Source organism: Pelophylax lessonae (genome assembly GCF_965119305.1).
Source record: "Pelophylax lessonae genome assembly, chromosome: 9".
NCBI classification, from domain to species: domain Eukaryota; kingdom Metazoa; phylum Chordata; class Amphibia; order Anura; family Ranidae; genus Pelophylax; species Pelophylax lessonae.
The window spans coordinates 3,515,731-3,531,137 of record NC_138776.1 but is presented as its reverse complement, the minus strand read 5'-3'; the positions used below and the strand labels follow the sequence as shown (position 1 = coordinate 3,531,137).

Sequence of the window (15,407 nt, the reverse complement as noted above, 5' to 3'; positions counted from 1 at the left end):
TAGAAACCTCTAGCAACCAGTCAGTGAGTGGTAATGATGTGCAGTAATGTCTAGCAACTAATCAGTGAGCGGTAATGATGTGCTGTAACCTCTGACAGCCAATCGCAATCACTGCCTGATCTGCTGCAGTAAACTCATTTTGAGTGTGGGGGGGGGGGCAAGGAAATTTCTGCCCAGGGTCCAATCAGTGTTAAAGACGGCCCTGGGGGGGTCATGTAGAATATTTCATAATTGGTCTCCAGGGTACCATTTTTTTGTGGACTGTGAATGTCTTTAATTTGTGTGTGGTTAAAAAAAGAGACACGCCCCCTTACAAGGACCATTAAAAAGAATTAGTTGAAGCCACTGATGCTTTTTTTTTTATTATTTTGACATAATCACTGTGTCTCCGTGCTTCTCTATGCAATGCAGGCATATCATGGCTGGTGGGAGGGGCCACAAGGGCGCTGTACATACAGTATCTCACAAAAGTAAGTACACCCCTCACATTTTTGTAAATATTTTATTCTATCTTTTCATGTGACAACACTGAAGAAATGACACTTTGCTACAATGTAAAGTAGTGAGTGTACAGCTTGTATAACAGTGTAAATTTACTGTCCCCTCAAAATAACTCAACACACAGCCATTAATGTCTAAGCCACTGGCAACAAAAGTCAGTACACCCCTAAGTGACAATGTCCAAATTGTGAATATTTTGTGTGGCCACCATTATTTTCCAGCACTGCCTTGACCCTCTTGGGCATGGAGTTCACCAGAGCTTCACAGGTTGCCACTGGAGTCCTCTTCCCCTCCTCCATGATGACATCACAGAGCTGGTGGATGTTAGAGACCTTGCGCTCCTCCACCTTCTGTTTGAGGATTCCCCACAGATGCTCAATAGGGTTTAGGTCTGGAGACATGCTTGGCCAGTCCATCACCTTTACCCTCAGCTTCTTTAGCAAGGCAGTGGTCATCTTGGAGGTGTTTGGGGTCGTTATGTTGGAATATTGCCCTGCCCCCCAGTCTCTGAAGGGAGGGGATCATGCTCTGCTTCAGTATGTCACAGTACATGTTGGCATTCATGGTTCCCTCAATGATCTGTAACTCCCCAGTGCCGGCAGCACTCATGCAGCCCCAGACCATGACACTCCCACCACCATGCTTGACTGTAGGAAGACACACTTGTCTTTGTACTCCTCACCTGGTTGCCCCCACACACGCCTGACACCATCTGACACCAAATAAGTTTATCTTGGTCTCATCAGACCACAGGAGATGGTTCCAGTAATCCATGTCCTTAGTCTGCTTGTCTTCAGCAAACTGTTTGTGGGCTTTCTTGTCCATCATCTTTAGAAGAGGCTTCCTTCTGGGATGACAGCCATGCAGACCAATTTGATGCAGTGTGCGGCGTATGGTCTGAGCACTGACAGGCTGACCCCTCCCCCCCCCCCCTTCAACCTCTGCAGCAATGCTGGCAGCACTCATAAGTCTATTTCCCAAAGACAACCTCTGGATATGACGCTGAGCACGGCACTCAACTTCTTTGATGGACCATGGTGAGGCCTGTTCTGAGTGGAACCTGTCCTGTTATACCGCTGTATGGTCTTGGCCGCCGTGCTGCAGCTCAGTTTCAGGGTCTTGGCAATCTTCTTATAGTCTAGGCCAGTGATGGCGGACCTTGGCACCCCAGATGTTTTGGAACTACATTTCCCATGATGCTCATGCACTCTGAAGTGTAGTTTAGCTTTATGGGAAATGTAGTTCCAAAACAGCTGGGGTGCCAAGTTTCTCCATCATTGGCCTAGGCCATCTTTATGTAGAGCAACAATTCTTTTTTTCAGATCCTCAGAGAGTTCTTTGCCATGAGGTGCCATGTTGAACTTCCAGTGACCAGTATGAGAGAGTGAGAGCGATAACACCAAATGTAACACACCTGCTCCCCATTCACACCTGAGACCTTGTAACACTAACGAGTCACATGACACAGGGGAGGGAAAATGGCTAATTGGGCCCAATTTGGAGATTGTCACTTAGGGGTGTACTGACTTTTGTTGCCAGCGGTTTAGACATTAATGGCTGTGTGTTGAGTTATTTTGAGGGGACAGTAAATTTACACTGTTATACAAGCTGTACACTCACTACTTTACATTGTAGCAAAGTCTCATTTCTTCAGTGTTGTCACATGAAAAGATAGAATTTACAAAGATGTGAGGGGTGTACTTACTTTTGTCAGATACTGTAGCTTCCTGAAAATGTTTTCAATTACCAGTGTTAAACCACACGCGTTAATGCCATGCGAGGTAGCCTAGTGAAACGAAAAGCGGCTACGACAACCTGTCATATTGGTATATACAAAATAAAATAAAGTGTAGTACTAATCACAAGTTAGAACAAATGAATACCGTATTTATCGGCGTATAACACACACTTTTTCCTCCTATACAGCGATATAAAAAATAAAGTCCAGGAAGCAGCGCCGAGGAGAAGGAAGGACGCGCTGTCATCTGAAGTCCTGCCTCCTATGCCGACGTCCATCATAGCCCTCCCCCTTCTACCTCTCGGCGCTGCTTCCTGGACTTTTTAAAAAGTGAATCGGATAGTGTCAATGGTGCAGGCGAGGCTGCATGTATGGGCACTGCGCTGGCGAGGCTGCAATTATGGGCACTGTGCTGATGAGGCTGCATGTACAGTATGGGCACTGCCCTGGTGAGGCTGCAATTATGGGCACTGCGCTGGCGATCCTGCATGTATGGACACTATGCTGGCGATCCTGCATGTATGGACACTGTGCTGGCGAGACTGCATGTATGGACACTGTGCTGGCGAGACTGCATGTATGGACACTGTGCTGGCGAGACTGCATGTGTGGGCACTGTGCTGACGAGACTGCATGTATGGACACTGTGCTGGCGAGACTGCATGTATGGGCACTAGGCTGGTGAGACTGCATGTATGGGCACTGCGCTGGCAAGACTGCATGTATGGGCACTGTGCTGGCGAGACTGCATATATGGGCACTGCGCTGGCGAAAATGCATGTATGGGCACTGTGCTGGGGAGACTGCATGTATGGGCACTGCGCTGGCGAGAATGCATGTATGGGCACTGTGCTGGCGAGACTGCATGTATGGGCACTGCGCTGGCGAGACTGCATGTATGGGCACTGCGCTGGCGAGAATGCATGTATGGGTACTGTGCTGGCGAGACTGCATGTATGGGCACTGTGCTGGCGAGGCTGCATGTATGGGCAATGTGCTGGCGAGAATGCATGTATGGGCACTGCGCTGGCGAGACTGCATGTATGGGTACTGTGCTGGCGAGACTGCATATATGGGCACTGCGCTGGCGAGGCTGTATGTATGGGCACTGTGCTGGAGAGGCTGTATGTATGGGCACTGCGCTGGCGAGGCTGCATGTATGGGCACTGTGTTGTCGAGGCTGCATGTATGGGCACTGTGCTGGCGAGGCTGCATGTATGAGCACTGTGCTGGCGAGCCTGCATGTATGGGCACTGTGCTGGCGAGCCTGCATGTATGGGCACTGCGCTGGCGAGCCTGCATGTATTAGCACTGCGCTGGCGAGCCTGCATGTATGGGCACTGTGCTGGCGAGCCTGCATGTATGGGCACTATGCTGGCGATCCTGCATGTATGGACACTGTGCTGGCGAGACTGCATGTATGGACACTGTGCTGGCGAGACTGCATGTGTGGGCACTGTGCTGACGAGACTGCATGTATGGACACTGTGCTGGCGAGACTGCATGTATGGGCACTAGGCTGGTGAGACTGCATGTATGGGCACTGCGCTGGCAAGACTGCATGTATGGGCACTGTGCTGGCGAGACTGCATATATGGGCACTGCGCTGGCGAAAATGCATGTATGGGCACTGTGCTGGGGAGACTGCATGTATGGGCACTGCGCTGGCGAGAATGCATGTATGGGCACTGTGCTGGCGAGACTGCATGTATGGGCACTGCGCTGGCGAGACTGCATGTATGGGCACTGCGCTGGCGAGAATGCATGTATGGGTACTGTGCTGGCGAGACTGCATGTATGGGCACTGTGCTGGCGAGGCTGCATGTATGGGCAATGTGCTGGCGAGAATGCATGTATGGGCACTGCGCTGGCGAGACTGCATGTATGGGTACTGTGCTGGCGAGACTGCATATATGGGCACTGCGCTGGCGAGGCTGTATGTATGGGCACTGTGCTGGAGAGGCTGTATGTATGGGCACTGCGCTGGCGAGGCTGCATGTATGGGCACTGTGTTGTCGAGGCTGCATGTATGGGCACTGTGCTGGCGAGGCTGCATGTATGAGCACTGTGCTGGCGAGCCTGCATGTATGGGCACTGTGCTGGCGAGCCTGCATGTATGGGCACTGCGCTGGCGAGCCTGCATGTATTAGCACTGCGCTGGCGAGCCTGCATGTATGGGCACTGTGCTGGCGAGCCTGCATGTATGGGCACTGCGCTGGCGAGCCTGCATGTATGGGCACTGTGCTGGTGAGGCTGCATGTATGGGCACTGCGCTGATGAGGCTGCATTCGTGGACACTGCGCTGATGCGCTGAAATTTAGGTGTGTGTTATACGCCGATAAATACGGTACCTAAAACATTGTGAAATACATTAAAATAAGTATAAAGCGTTACAGACCTCGTAACCAGTCCACCATCTAAACAAGTGCGATACTGTGAAGATGAATCTTCTATTGTGCTCTCCACATCACCATAACGGTCAAATCAAAGAGTCCCCAAAATACAATGACCCCCACCCCCCACCCCGATGTAAAAAGCACTTGTTGTACTAGAAAGCCCAGCAGCTCTTCTGCAAAGGTTCACAGCCAATCCATTGAGTAACCACACCAGCAACCAATGAAAAAGAAAAGGGCTCAACTGATGACTTCATAATTGTACTGTCAAGATTGAATACACCTATGTATTTCCTTGAAAACTTAATAAAGTTCTTGAAATAAAAAAAGAAAGGGCCAAGAACCCAATAATGTAAATCCATAAATCAATTTATTTTTTTTTCAAAAAAAGTTAAAATAAACACATGAGAACTATATATACAGCGTTGTCCATAAAATCCTATCTCGGGGGACACAATGACGTTCTTCCGGTGTAGTATGCCTCACGACGTCGCTCTGTCCTACGCGTTTCATCAAAGTGCACAAGAACAATTTTTCCTTCTGTTGAGATGTGTAACAGCCCATTCACTTTGAATAGGATGCCCAACGCTATGCACCACACTGCAGCGCACTGTATTTTGGTGTAAATGGGTCTCAAATATCAGCCATGAAAGTGAATATTACAAGAGGGTGTCGGGGGGATTTTTGGCTAAATCTTTATTTATGGAGAAGGAAAACAAAGCAGACTTCTGAGGGACCCAACACTTTACATGATATCATTTTATTGTTATCCTATAAAAATATTGTTCACCCCAAATAGCATCCTAATGAAATACTGATCCCCATCCAACACCTATTAGCTGCCTGTATAATGCGTTGTATTACGATACAATCCAAACGTTTCAATAGGTATCATCAAGGTTGCATATTGGCCACAATTGATGAGCCGAACTGCTCTGGATTCGGTAGGGGTTCACCGTCTTCAAAGTGCCAAATGAAATGCCAAACTCAAACCCCATTGAAATAAATGGGAGGCAAATCTGTCAAGTTAAAAATGCCCTTCCTAAATAAAGGAAGGGGCGGGAGTAGTGGTGACATCCTTGCCCAGATTTGGGAAATAACATATGCCCAGTGTTATTGCACCAAAGTGACCATGTGGCCATATTTAGACAATGATGCAAGGCTCCTTTCCCTGTCGAATGATGTCAGTGGCTGGTAAGGATGTGGCGGCTGCCAGCAACCACTGCTTCCTTAACAACTATTGACAGCATTGCCTAAATATGACTGTGTGGTCATGTATAGGCAATGATATAACCCTCTCAATGCTCAAGAAATGCTATGTTCTTGGTTTCTTTTATTTATTATATCTACTACATCCAACTAATGACACTAATGTGAGCTGTAGACAGGGCCAAATCTAGCCTGATCCCATCAAGAGTGCCCCTTTACACCAGGTGTCCCCATCAAGAGTACCCCTTTACATTAGGTGTCCCCATCAAGAGTGCCCCTTACATCAGGTTTCCCCATCAAGAGTGCCTCCTTACACCAGGTGTCCCCATCAAGAGTGCCCCCTTACATCAGGTTTCCTCATCAAAAGTGCCCCCTTACATCTTGTTTCCTCATCAAGAATGCCCCCTTACATCAGGTTTCCTCATCAAGAGTGCCCCTTACATCAGGTTTCCTCATCAAGAGTGCCCCCTTACACCAGGTGTCCCCATCAAGAGTGCCCCCTTACATCAGGTTTCCTCATCAAGAGTGCCCCCTTACACCAGGTGTCCCCATCAAGAGTGCCCCCTTACATCAGGTTTCCTCATCAAGAGTGCCCCCTTACACCAGGTGTCCCCATCAAGAGTGCCCCCTTACATCAGGTTTCCTCATCAAGAGTGCCACCTTACACCAGGTTTCCCCATCAAGAGTGCCCCCTTACATCAAGTGTCCCCATCAAGAGTGCCCCCTTACATCAAGTGTCCTCATCAAGAGTGCCCCCTTACATCAGGTTTCCTCATCAAGAGTGCCCCCTTACATCAGGTTTCCTCATCAAGGGTGCCTCCTTACACCAGGTGTCCCCATCAAAAGTGCCCCCTTACATCAGGTTTTCGGTTTTCTCATCAAGAGTGCCCCCTTACACCAGGTTTCCTCATCAAGAGTGCCTCCTTACACCAGGTGTCCCCATCAAGAGTGCCCCCTTACATCAGGTTTCCTCATCAAGAGTGCCCCCTTACACCAGGTGTCCCCATCAAGAGTGCCCCCTTACATCAGGTTTCCTCATCAAGAGTGCCCCCTTACATCAGGTTTCCTCATTATAAGTGCCTCCTTACATCAGGTTTCCTCATCAAGAGTGCCCCCTTACATCAGGTTTCCTCACCAAGAGTGCCCCCTTACATCAGGTTTCCTCATCAAGAGTGCCCCCCCTTATATCAGGTTTCCTCATCAAGAGTGCCCCCTTACATCAGGTTTCCTCATTATAAGTGCCTCCTTACATCAGTTTTCCTCATCAAGAGTGCCCCCTTACATCAGGTTTCCTCATCAAGAATGCCCCCTTAAATCAGGTGTCCCCATCAAGAGTGCCCCCTTAAATCAGGTTTTCTCATCAAGAGTGCCCCCTTACATCAGGTTTCCTCATCAAGAGTGCCTCCTTACACCAGGTGTCCCCATCAAGAGTGCCCCCTTACATCAGGTTTCCTCATTATAAGTGCCTCCTTACATCAGTTTTCCTCATCAAGAGTGCCCCCTTACATCAGGTTTCCTCATCAAGAATGCCCCCTTAAATCAGGTGTCCCCATCAAGAGTGCCCCCTTAAATCAGGTTTCCTCATCAAGAGTGCCCCCTTACATCAGTTTTCCTCATCAAGAGTGCCCCCTTACATCAGGTTTCCTCATCAAGAATGCCCCCTTAAATCAGGTTTCCTCATCAAGAGTGCCCCCTTATATCCGGTATTCCCATCAGAATGTCCCTTCTTACATCTAATATCTGCATCAGAATGGCTCATGGATCAGTGGATGCACTCTTAGATACCTGGGCAGGTGGACAGCCCACCCCAACACCCCCTAGATCCCGCCCTGGCTGTAGATGTATCAATTTTGTTTGGGGGTTCCCTGACAAGTGACAATATTTTGTAGACTAATCTGATGTGTGAAAGGGCTGAATCGGACCTATCTGATCTGGGGGAGCAGAAAAAAGTCAGGGGGCATAAAATCAACACTGCGTGTGACTCACTGACAGTCTATCACACTGTGTCATGACCTGGGAAACACTAATAAACAGAACCTGTGCCCCCCGTATATCAGATGTCCCTATCAAAGTCTATATTTACATCATGACTACTCATCAGAGTGACCCCTTGGATCAGGTGTCCCCATCAAGAGTCCCCCCTTATATAAGGTGTTCCCATCCAGGGTAGCCCCCTTATATCAGGTGTCCCCATCAGAGTGCCCCCTTACATCAGGTGTCCCCCATCAGAGTGCTCCCGTATATTAGGTGTCCCCATCAGAATGCCCCCTTACATCAGGTGTTCCAAATCAAGAGTGACCCCTTTATATCAGGTGTCCCCTTTAGAGCCCCCCTTACATCTGGCATCCCCATCAAGAGTGCCCCTGTATTTTAGGCATCCCCATCAAGAGTAACCCCTTACATCAGGTGTCCCCATGAACAGTGCCCCCTTATATCAGGTGTCCCCATCAAGAGTTCCCCCTTATATTAGGTGTCCCCATCAGGGGTAGCCCCTTACATCAGGTGTCCCCGCTAGGAGTGACCCCTTACGTCAGGTGTCCCCATCAGAGTGCCCCCTTACATCAGGTGTCCCCATCAGAGTGCCCCCTTACATCAGGTGTCCCCATCAGAGTGCCCCCTTGCATCAGGTGTCACCCTCAGAGTGCCCCCTTGCATCATGTGTCCCTCTCAGAGTGCCCCCTTGCATCAGGTGTCCCCCTCATAGTGCCCCCTTGCATTAGGTGTCCCCCTCAGAGTCCCTCTTACATCGGGTGTCCCCATCAGAGTCCCCCTTACATCTGACGTCCCCATCAAATGTGTCCCCGTATATCAGGTGTCTCCATCAACAGTGCCCCCTTATATCAGGTGTCCTCATCAGAGTGCCCCCTTACATCAGGTGTCCCAATGAGAGTGCCCCCTTGCATCAGGTGTCCCAATCAGAGTGCCCCCTTGCATCAGGTGTCCCAATCAGAGTGCCCCCTTGCATCAGGTGTCCCAATCAGAGTGCCCCCTTGCATCCAGTGTCCCAATCAGAGTGCCCCCTTGCATCAGGTATCCCAATCAGAGTGCCCCCTTGCATCAGGTGTCCCAATCAGAGTGCCCCCCTTGCATCAGGAGTCCCAATCAGAGTGCCCCCCTTGCATCAGGTGTCCCCCCAGAGTCCCTCTTACATCAGATTGCCCCTTTTACATGGAGTGGCTCCTTACATCAACTGTCAGCATCTGACTGGCTCATGGATCAGTGAATGCACTCCCAGAGACCTGAGGGGGGTGGGGCACAGCCCACCCCTCCCCCACCCCCTAGATCTGGCTAATAGATGTATTTATTTATTGCGGGGGTTCCCTGAGGAGTGACAATATTTTTAAGTATTCCTCAGGGGTATAGAAGTTGAGAAAGGTTGGTGTAGACTAATCTGATCTGTGTCTTTTCAATGCCTCCAGATCAGGAGTCCCCAAACGTTCTAAACAAAGGGCCAGTTTACTGTCCTTCAGACTTTAGGGGGGTCGGAGTAGCCAGTGGCAAGTAGAAAATGCCCCAGCATCAGTGGAAGGAAAAAAATACTTAGTGCCTGTAGTAAGTAAAAGGAGGACTAGTGCCCCATTATTGGTATCAGTGGGAGGAATAGTGCCCCATTATTGGTATCAGTGGGAGGAATAGTGCCCCATTATTGGTATCAGTGGGAGGAATAGTGTCCCATCATTGGTATCAGTGGGAGGAATAGTGCCCCATTATTGGTATCAGTGGGAGGAATAGTGTCCCATCATTGGTGTCAGTGGGAGGAATAGTGCCCCATCATTGGTATTAGTGGGAGGAATAATGGCCCATCATTGGTTTCAGTGGGGGGAATAGTGCCCCATCATTGGTGTCAGTGGGAGGAATAGTGCCCCATCATTGGTGTCAGTGGGGGGAATAGTGCCCCATCATTGGTGTCAGTGGGAGGAATAGTGCCCCATCATTGGTGTCAGTGGGGGGAATAGTGCCCCATCATTGGTGTCAGTGGGAGGAATAGTGTCCCATCATTGGTGTCAGTGGGAGGGATAGTGCCCCATCATTGGTATCAGTGGGAGGAATACTGCCCCATCATTGGTGTCAGTGGGAGGAATGGTGCCCCATCATTGGTATTAGTGGGAGGAATAATGGCCCATCATTGGTATCAGTGGGAGGGATAGTGCCCCATCATTGGTATCAGTGGGAGGAATAGTGCCCCATTATTGGTATCAGTGGGAGGAATAGTGTCCCATCATTGGTATCAGTGGGAGGAATAGTGCCCCATTATTGGTATCAGTGGGAGGAATAGTGCCCCATTATTGGTATCAGTGGGAGGAATAGTGTCCCATCATTGGTATCAGTGGGAGGAATAGTGCCCCATTATTGGTATCAGTGGGAGGAATAGTGTCCCATCATTGGTGTCAGTGGGAGGAATAGTGCCCCATCATTGGTATTAGTGGGAGGAATAATGGCCCATCATTGGTATCAGTGGGGGGAATAGTGCCCCATCATTGGTGTCAGTGGGAGGAATAGTGCCCCATCATTGGTGTCAGTGGGGGGAATAGTGCCCCATCATTGGTGTCAGTGGGAGGAATAGTGCCCCATCATTGGTGTCAGTGGGGGGAATAGTGCCCCATCATTGGTGTCAGTGGGAGGAATAGTGTCCCATCATTGGTGTCAGTGGGAGGGATAGTGCCCCATCATTGGTATCAGTGGGAGGAATACTGCCCCATCATTGGTGTCAGTGGGAGGAATGGTGCCCCATCATTGGTATTAGTGGGAGGAATAATGGCCCATCATTGGTATCAGTGGGAGGGATAGTGCCCCATCATTGGTATCAGTGGGAGGAATAGTGCCCCATCATTGGTATCAGTGGGAGGGATAGTGCCCCATCATTGGTATCAGTGGGAGGAATACTGCCCCATCATTGGTGTCAGTGGGAGGAATAGTGCCCCATCATTTGTATCAATGGGAGGAATAGTGCCCCATCATTGGTGTCCGTGGAAGGAAAAATGCCTCATTGTTGGTGTCAGTGAAAGGAATAGTGTCCCCTTGGTGTCAGTGGGAGCAAAAGTGCCCTGAGGGCCAAATAAAGGTAAGCATGGGCCACATTCGGCCCATGGGCTGCAGTTTGAAGACCCCTGCTCTAAAGGGTCACTTGGGGGTAAAGGCAGCAAATAATCAGGAAATTGATCAATCACTTTATAAATAGGCCCCTAAGTATTTTTGTCAACTAAATTCACAAGATGAGGAATACAATAATAACTCCTATCAAACATACATTAACTGAATTGTTTTCACCCTCCCCCCCTCCAGATTGGAAGACTCCGTCACACACATCCGAATACAAAACACGGGCGATTACTACGACTTGTATGGCGGTGAACAGTTTGCCACATTGTCTGAGCTGGTGGAATATTACACAGGACAGCACGAGTGTCTACAGGATACGGATGGAACCTTCATCCCGCTGAAATACCCTCTGAACTGTGCCGACCCCACCAGTGAGCGGTGAGTGCTCCCATTCCATGCCAACATATGAAATTAATGGGGATATGAATGGCTGACCCTGGAGGGTCTAAGAAAGTGGTCAACAACCAGCAACAAATAGTCCAGGTTAGCTTGAGTTCCCGAAGAGAAGGGTTTCCTTTGTGAGAGTCAAACTCATATGGCGAGGGGCACTTCGTAAACACCCCTTTCTACTCCACCAACTCCTCTTCCTCTCCTCTTCCCCCTGATCCTACAAACTTAATTGGCAACCACATTATCCTTTTCCAGAGAAATCCCAGCATTGGATATACTGGATAAAACCATCACTCTACATTTTTCTCTTGTTATTTTAGATAGACTCTGTCACTCTGTCAGGTTCTTGAAGAAGGTTCAAGAATATTCCACCACCTGCCTACTTATACTTAGCATCTCCATGTTGCTTGCTTAGGGCTTGAACTCCAAACCCGTGGTGACCTCTGTTTTACGTGCCTGGTTGGAGGTTGTGATGATGAGAGGGCTTCCTTTACACCTCTGGTCCAGGCACCCCTGGGGTGTAGCACAGGGAGGGGGAGGTTGTGCCTAGACCAGCGATGGTGAACCTTGGCACCCCAGATGTTTTAGAACTTCATTTCCCATGATGTTCAACTACACTGCAGAGTGCATGAACATAATGGGAAATGTAGTTCCATAACATCTGGGGTGCCAAGGTTCTCCATCACTGGCCTAGAGTCAGGTCCACAGAAGGGCCCTCTTGGTAGGCCTGGCTGCGATGGGCTTGTGCAGACGGAAAGAAAGGTCCTTGTCAACAGGCAGACCAGAAGGTCTCGATGGAGCATTACACTATTATGACTGCCATGTCTGCATTATTTGCAATCCACCAAAGGCATGCGTCGCGGTGGTCTTCCTGAGCAATGCAGGGATATCACTAGCCTAGGAAGGACAAATTATGTAGAATCAGTAATTTTAAAGGGATATCTAACATTTGCTCAGAACCAGTGTACATACACTTACACTGGGCGAATTGCTACAGTCATGGCCAGTCATATTGACCACCCCCTGCCCCGCATTTCTGTCAAATAATTCACCACTTCACCCAGAAAATTGTTGCAATTACAAATGTTTAGGCATTCTCATTTCTTGTGTTTGTATTGGTATGTGGAGCGCTGTCTGCTGGGGGAGCGCTGTCTGCAGGGGGAGCGCTGTCTGCAGGGGGGGCGCTGTCTGCAGGGGGGGCGCTGTCTGCAGGGGGGAGCGCTGTCTGCTGGGGGAGCGCTGTCTGCAGGGGGAGCGCTGTCTGCAGGGGGAGCGCTGTCTGCAGGGGGGGCGCTGTCTGCAGGGGGGGGCGCTGTCTGCTGGGAGGAGCCCTGTCTGCTGGGGGGAGCCCTGTCTGCTGGGAGAGCGCTGTCTGCTGGGGGAGCGCTGTCTACAGGGGGAGCGCTGTCTGCTGGGGGAGCACTGTCTGCTGGGAGAGCGCTGTCTGCTGGGGGAGCGATGTCTGCTGGGGTAGCGCTGTCTGCTGGTGGAGCGCTGTCTGCTGGGGGAGCGCTGTCTGCAGGGGGAGCGCTGTCTGCAGATGGAGCCCTGTCTGCTGGGAGAGCCCTGTCTGCTGGGGGAGTGCTGTCTGTTGGGGGAGCCCTGTCTGCTGGGAGAGCCCTATCTGCTGGGAGAGCGCTGTCTGCAGAGGGAGCCCTGTCTGCTGGGAGAGCCCTGTCTGCTGGGAGAGCCCTGTCTGCTGGGAGAGCGCTGTCTGCAGAGGGAGCCCTGTCTGCTGGGGGAGCACTGTCTGCTGGGAGAGCGCTGTCTGCAGGGGGAGCCCTGTCTGCTGGGGGGAGCCCTGTCTGCTGGGGGGAGTGCTGTTTGCCGGGGAGAGTGCTGTTTGCCGGGAAAGCATGTGGTGAGGTAAGTAAAAGTGCTCTTACCTTTCTCTAGACTAAATGAGCAGTCAACCCTTGCTTTGCTAAAACAGCCCCACTGCAAGGGAGAACTTTTACTTTTCCTGGAGTTGATCTTTAAAGTATCACTAAACCCACATGTCCATACTCACTCCATCACTATGAGATTCCTTGTCTGTATTCTGCAAAAATCCTGGTTGATCCTACTGCTCTCTATCCCCCCCCCCCCTTCTGTCCATGCTTCCAATGCAGATGCGGATTTTTCAGAGCAGTGTTGGCAACTCTGCACATGCTCAGTTTTCAGTGAGTTTCTATGCTAAACATTTCCTCCTTATCACATCTGAGCAGCCCATGTGACTATAGAGTCACACATGTGGGTGTATACACAATAACAGGCCACACCCTCCCTCCTCCTCCTCCATGCCCACTAAAATCACAATAGGGGGCAGGATATTACATGTAGATTGATGGTGGCTTCACCTCCCTCTTCTAAGACGTAGGCTGGAGGGGCCTGACACAGCCTGTGACTGGCAGAACTCCTCCCACACCATGTTTTTGGCAAAAAATAATAAAGATTTGATTTCAAATGTATATTTGTATGACAATTTAAAACAGTTATTGATATTCATTATTTAAAGGCTGTTTTTTTTTTTTTTTTAACGTGATCAGGAGCAGAGGACTAGAAGCTCCTCCTGCTTATGTTTCCCTGCAGACAGGCTGGGAGAGAGCCGGGTCACGTGACAGCTGGATATAGATTAGGAAAAAGGGACTTAGATTGTTTTTTTTTTTTTTTTATTAAAATAATTACAGAACCGTCATCCATATACAGAAATAGAAGTGAGAATGGAAATTACGTAATGTGTGTTAAATTTCATTCAGTTCATCACATTTACATACGCATCTGAAACAAAAACCCTGTTTCTTATTCAATTCGTTTTTGGGTTGGTTTCAGCCTCCCTCACCATAACCTGTTGGGCAGTGCTTTAAGTGGCCCAAAAGAGGTGCCGGTACTCTATTATAGCCTATAAATTTTGTCGCCCACCCCACATCAGGGTCCCCACAGAGGACCCCCCCTGGCCTGGCCTGGGACTCCGGAGCAGGGGGACTCACTGGTGGTGACTGATCTGGCTCTGGAATGGGAAATATTCTTGGGGGGGGGGGGAAATTGGGGGAGCAGATGTCCAAAATGGGCGTACTGGTACGCTAAGGCGCACAGAGAGGTGGCGGTACGCTCAAGAGCCATATTTGGAAGTGGCGGTACTGAGTACCAGTGCATACCGGCCCACTTAAAGCACTGCTGTTGGGTTATACTTTCTTGTTGCCCCCCCCCCCCCCCCCCACAAGCCCAACGCCATGGTTTCCATGGACTGTGTCCTGATGATGGCCACCAAGCCTGAAACAGTTGTAAACAGTTTGACCTTTTGGCTAAGATCAAGTGTAGTATCTGTTCTTATCAGTTTGAATGGAGCGAGAAAGCTGGTTCAGTTCCATGCCGGTTAGTACTGCTCCCGGATGTAATTGGTAAGGGATGGTGGTGGGAGGGCCTTTTCCTCCTGGGTTGAATCTGGCCTTGCAAAAGGCTTGTCCCCAGTTGAAGGCAGGCTCTCCCTAAGCCGTCTAAGTTCTGATGGCTCCTGGTAGGGATGGGGCTGAACTGGTCTGGCCAAGGGGTGGGACCCGAAAGAAGCCCGTGGTGTATGTGCCCCAGGGGTGCCTTGATTCTCACGGTGGGGGAGCTCACCTAGAGTTTTTCGGCACCTTGGTCACTGCACCACACACACTTTTTTCGCACCTGCCTTTTGGCCGGGACCAGAGGAATTTTTATATTTCTGGCCGAAGGGCCTGTCAATGTTTCGCACCTTGACACCATGTACTTTCTCCACTTCCACTTGCCCACTCTTGTGTTAGTGTGTTTTTTTCTTTGTGGTTTCGTCACTTTCTATCTCACTTTTTTCACGATGAGTAGGGTGTGGGTCCTCGGGCCCACCTTGAAAGTCTTGGGAGGGGATGGATATGGCCTTCTGGTTTAGTTCGCCCTCTCTCATGGGGTCTCCCTTCGGGCGGAGCTCCACCTAGTACTTGGGGTGGGCTGTTTCGGCAGTCCTCCCAGAGAATGGGGTTTGCCTGGTTTCAGCCGGGCAGACCATAGTGAGTACCTCAGTCCCTGTCAGGAGTCTTGCGCCCCGGGGGATCAAGGTGAGGGTCCGTCCTCTTCGG

General features: G+C 50.0%; 1 protein-coding gene across 1 annotated transcript in view; it reads left to right on the top strand.

The window, feature by feature from the left end:
- PTPN6 (protein tyrosine phosphatase non-receptor type 6) overlaps positions 1 to 15,407 on the top strand; it is a 165,785-nt gene that overhangs the window by 53,888 nt on the left and 96,490 nt on the right. The window contains exon 3 of the mRNA XM_082267377.1: positions 11,125 to 11,319. Coding sequence (XP_082123503.1) covers positions 11,125 to 11,319 — 195 coding nt within the window. The remainder of the gene's footprint in view (positions 1 to 11,124; positions 11,320 to 15,407) is intronic.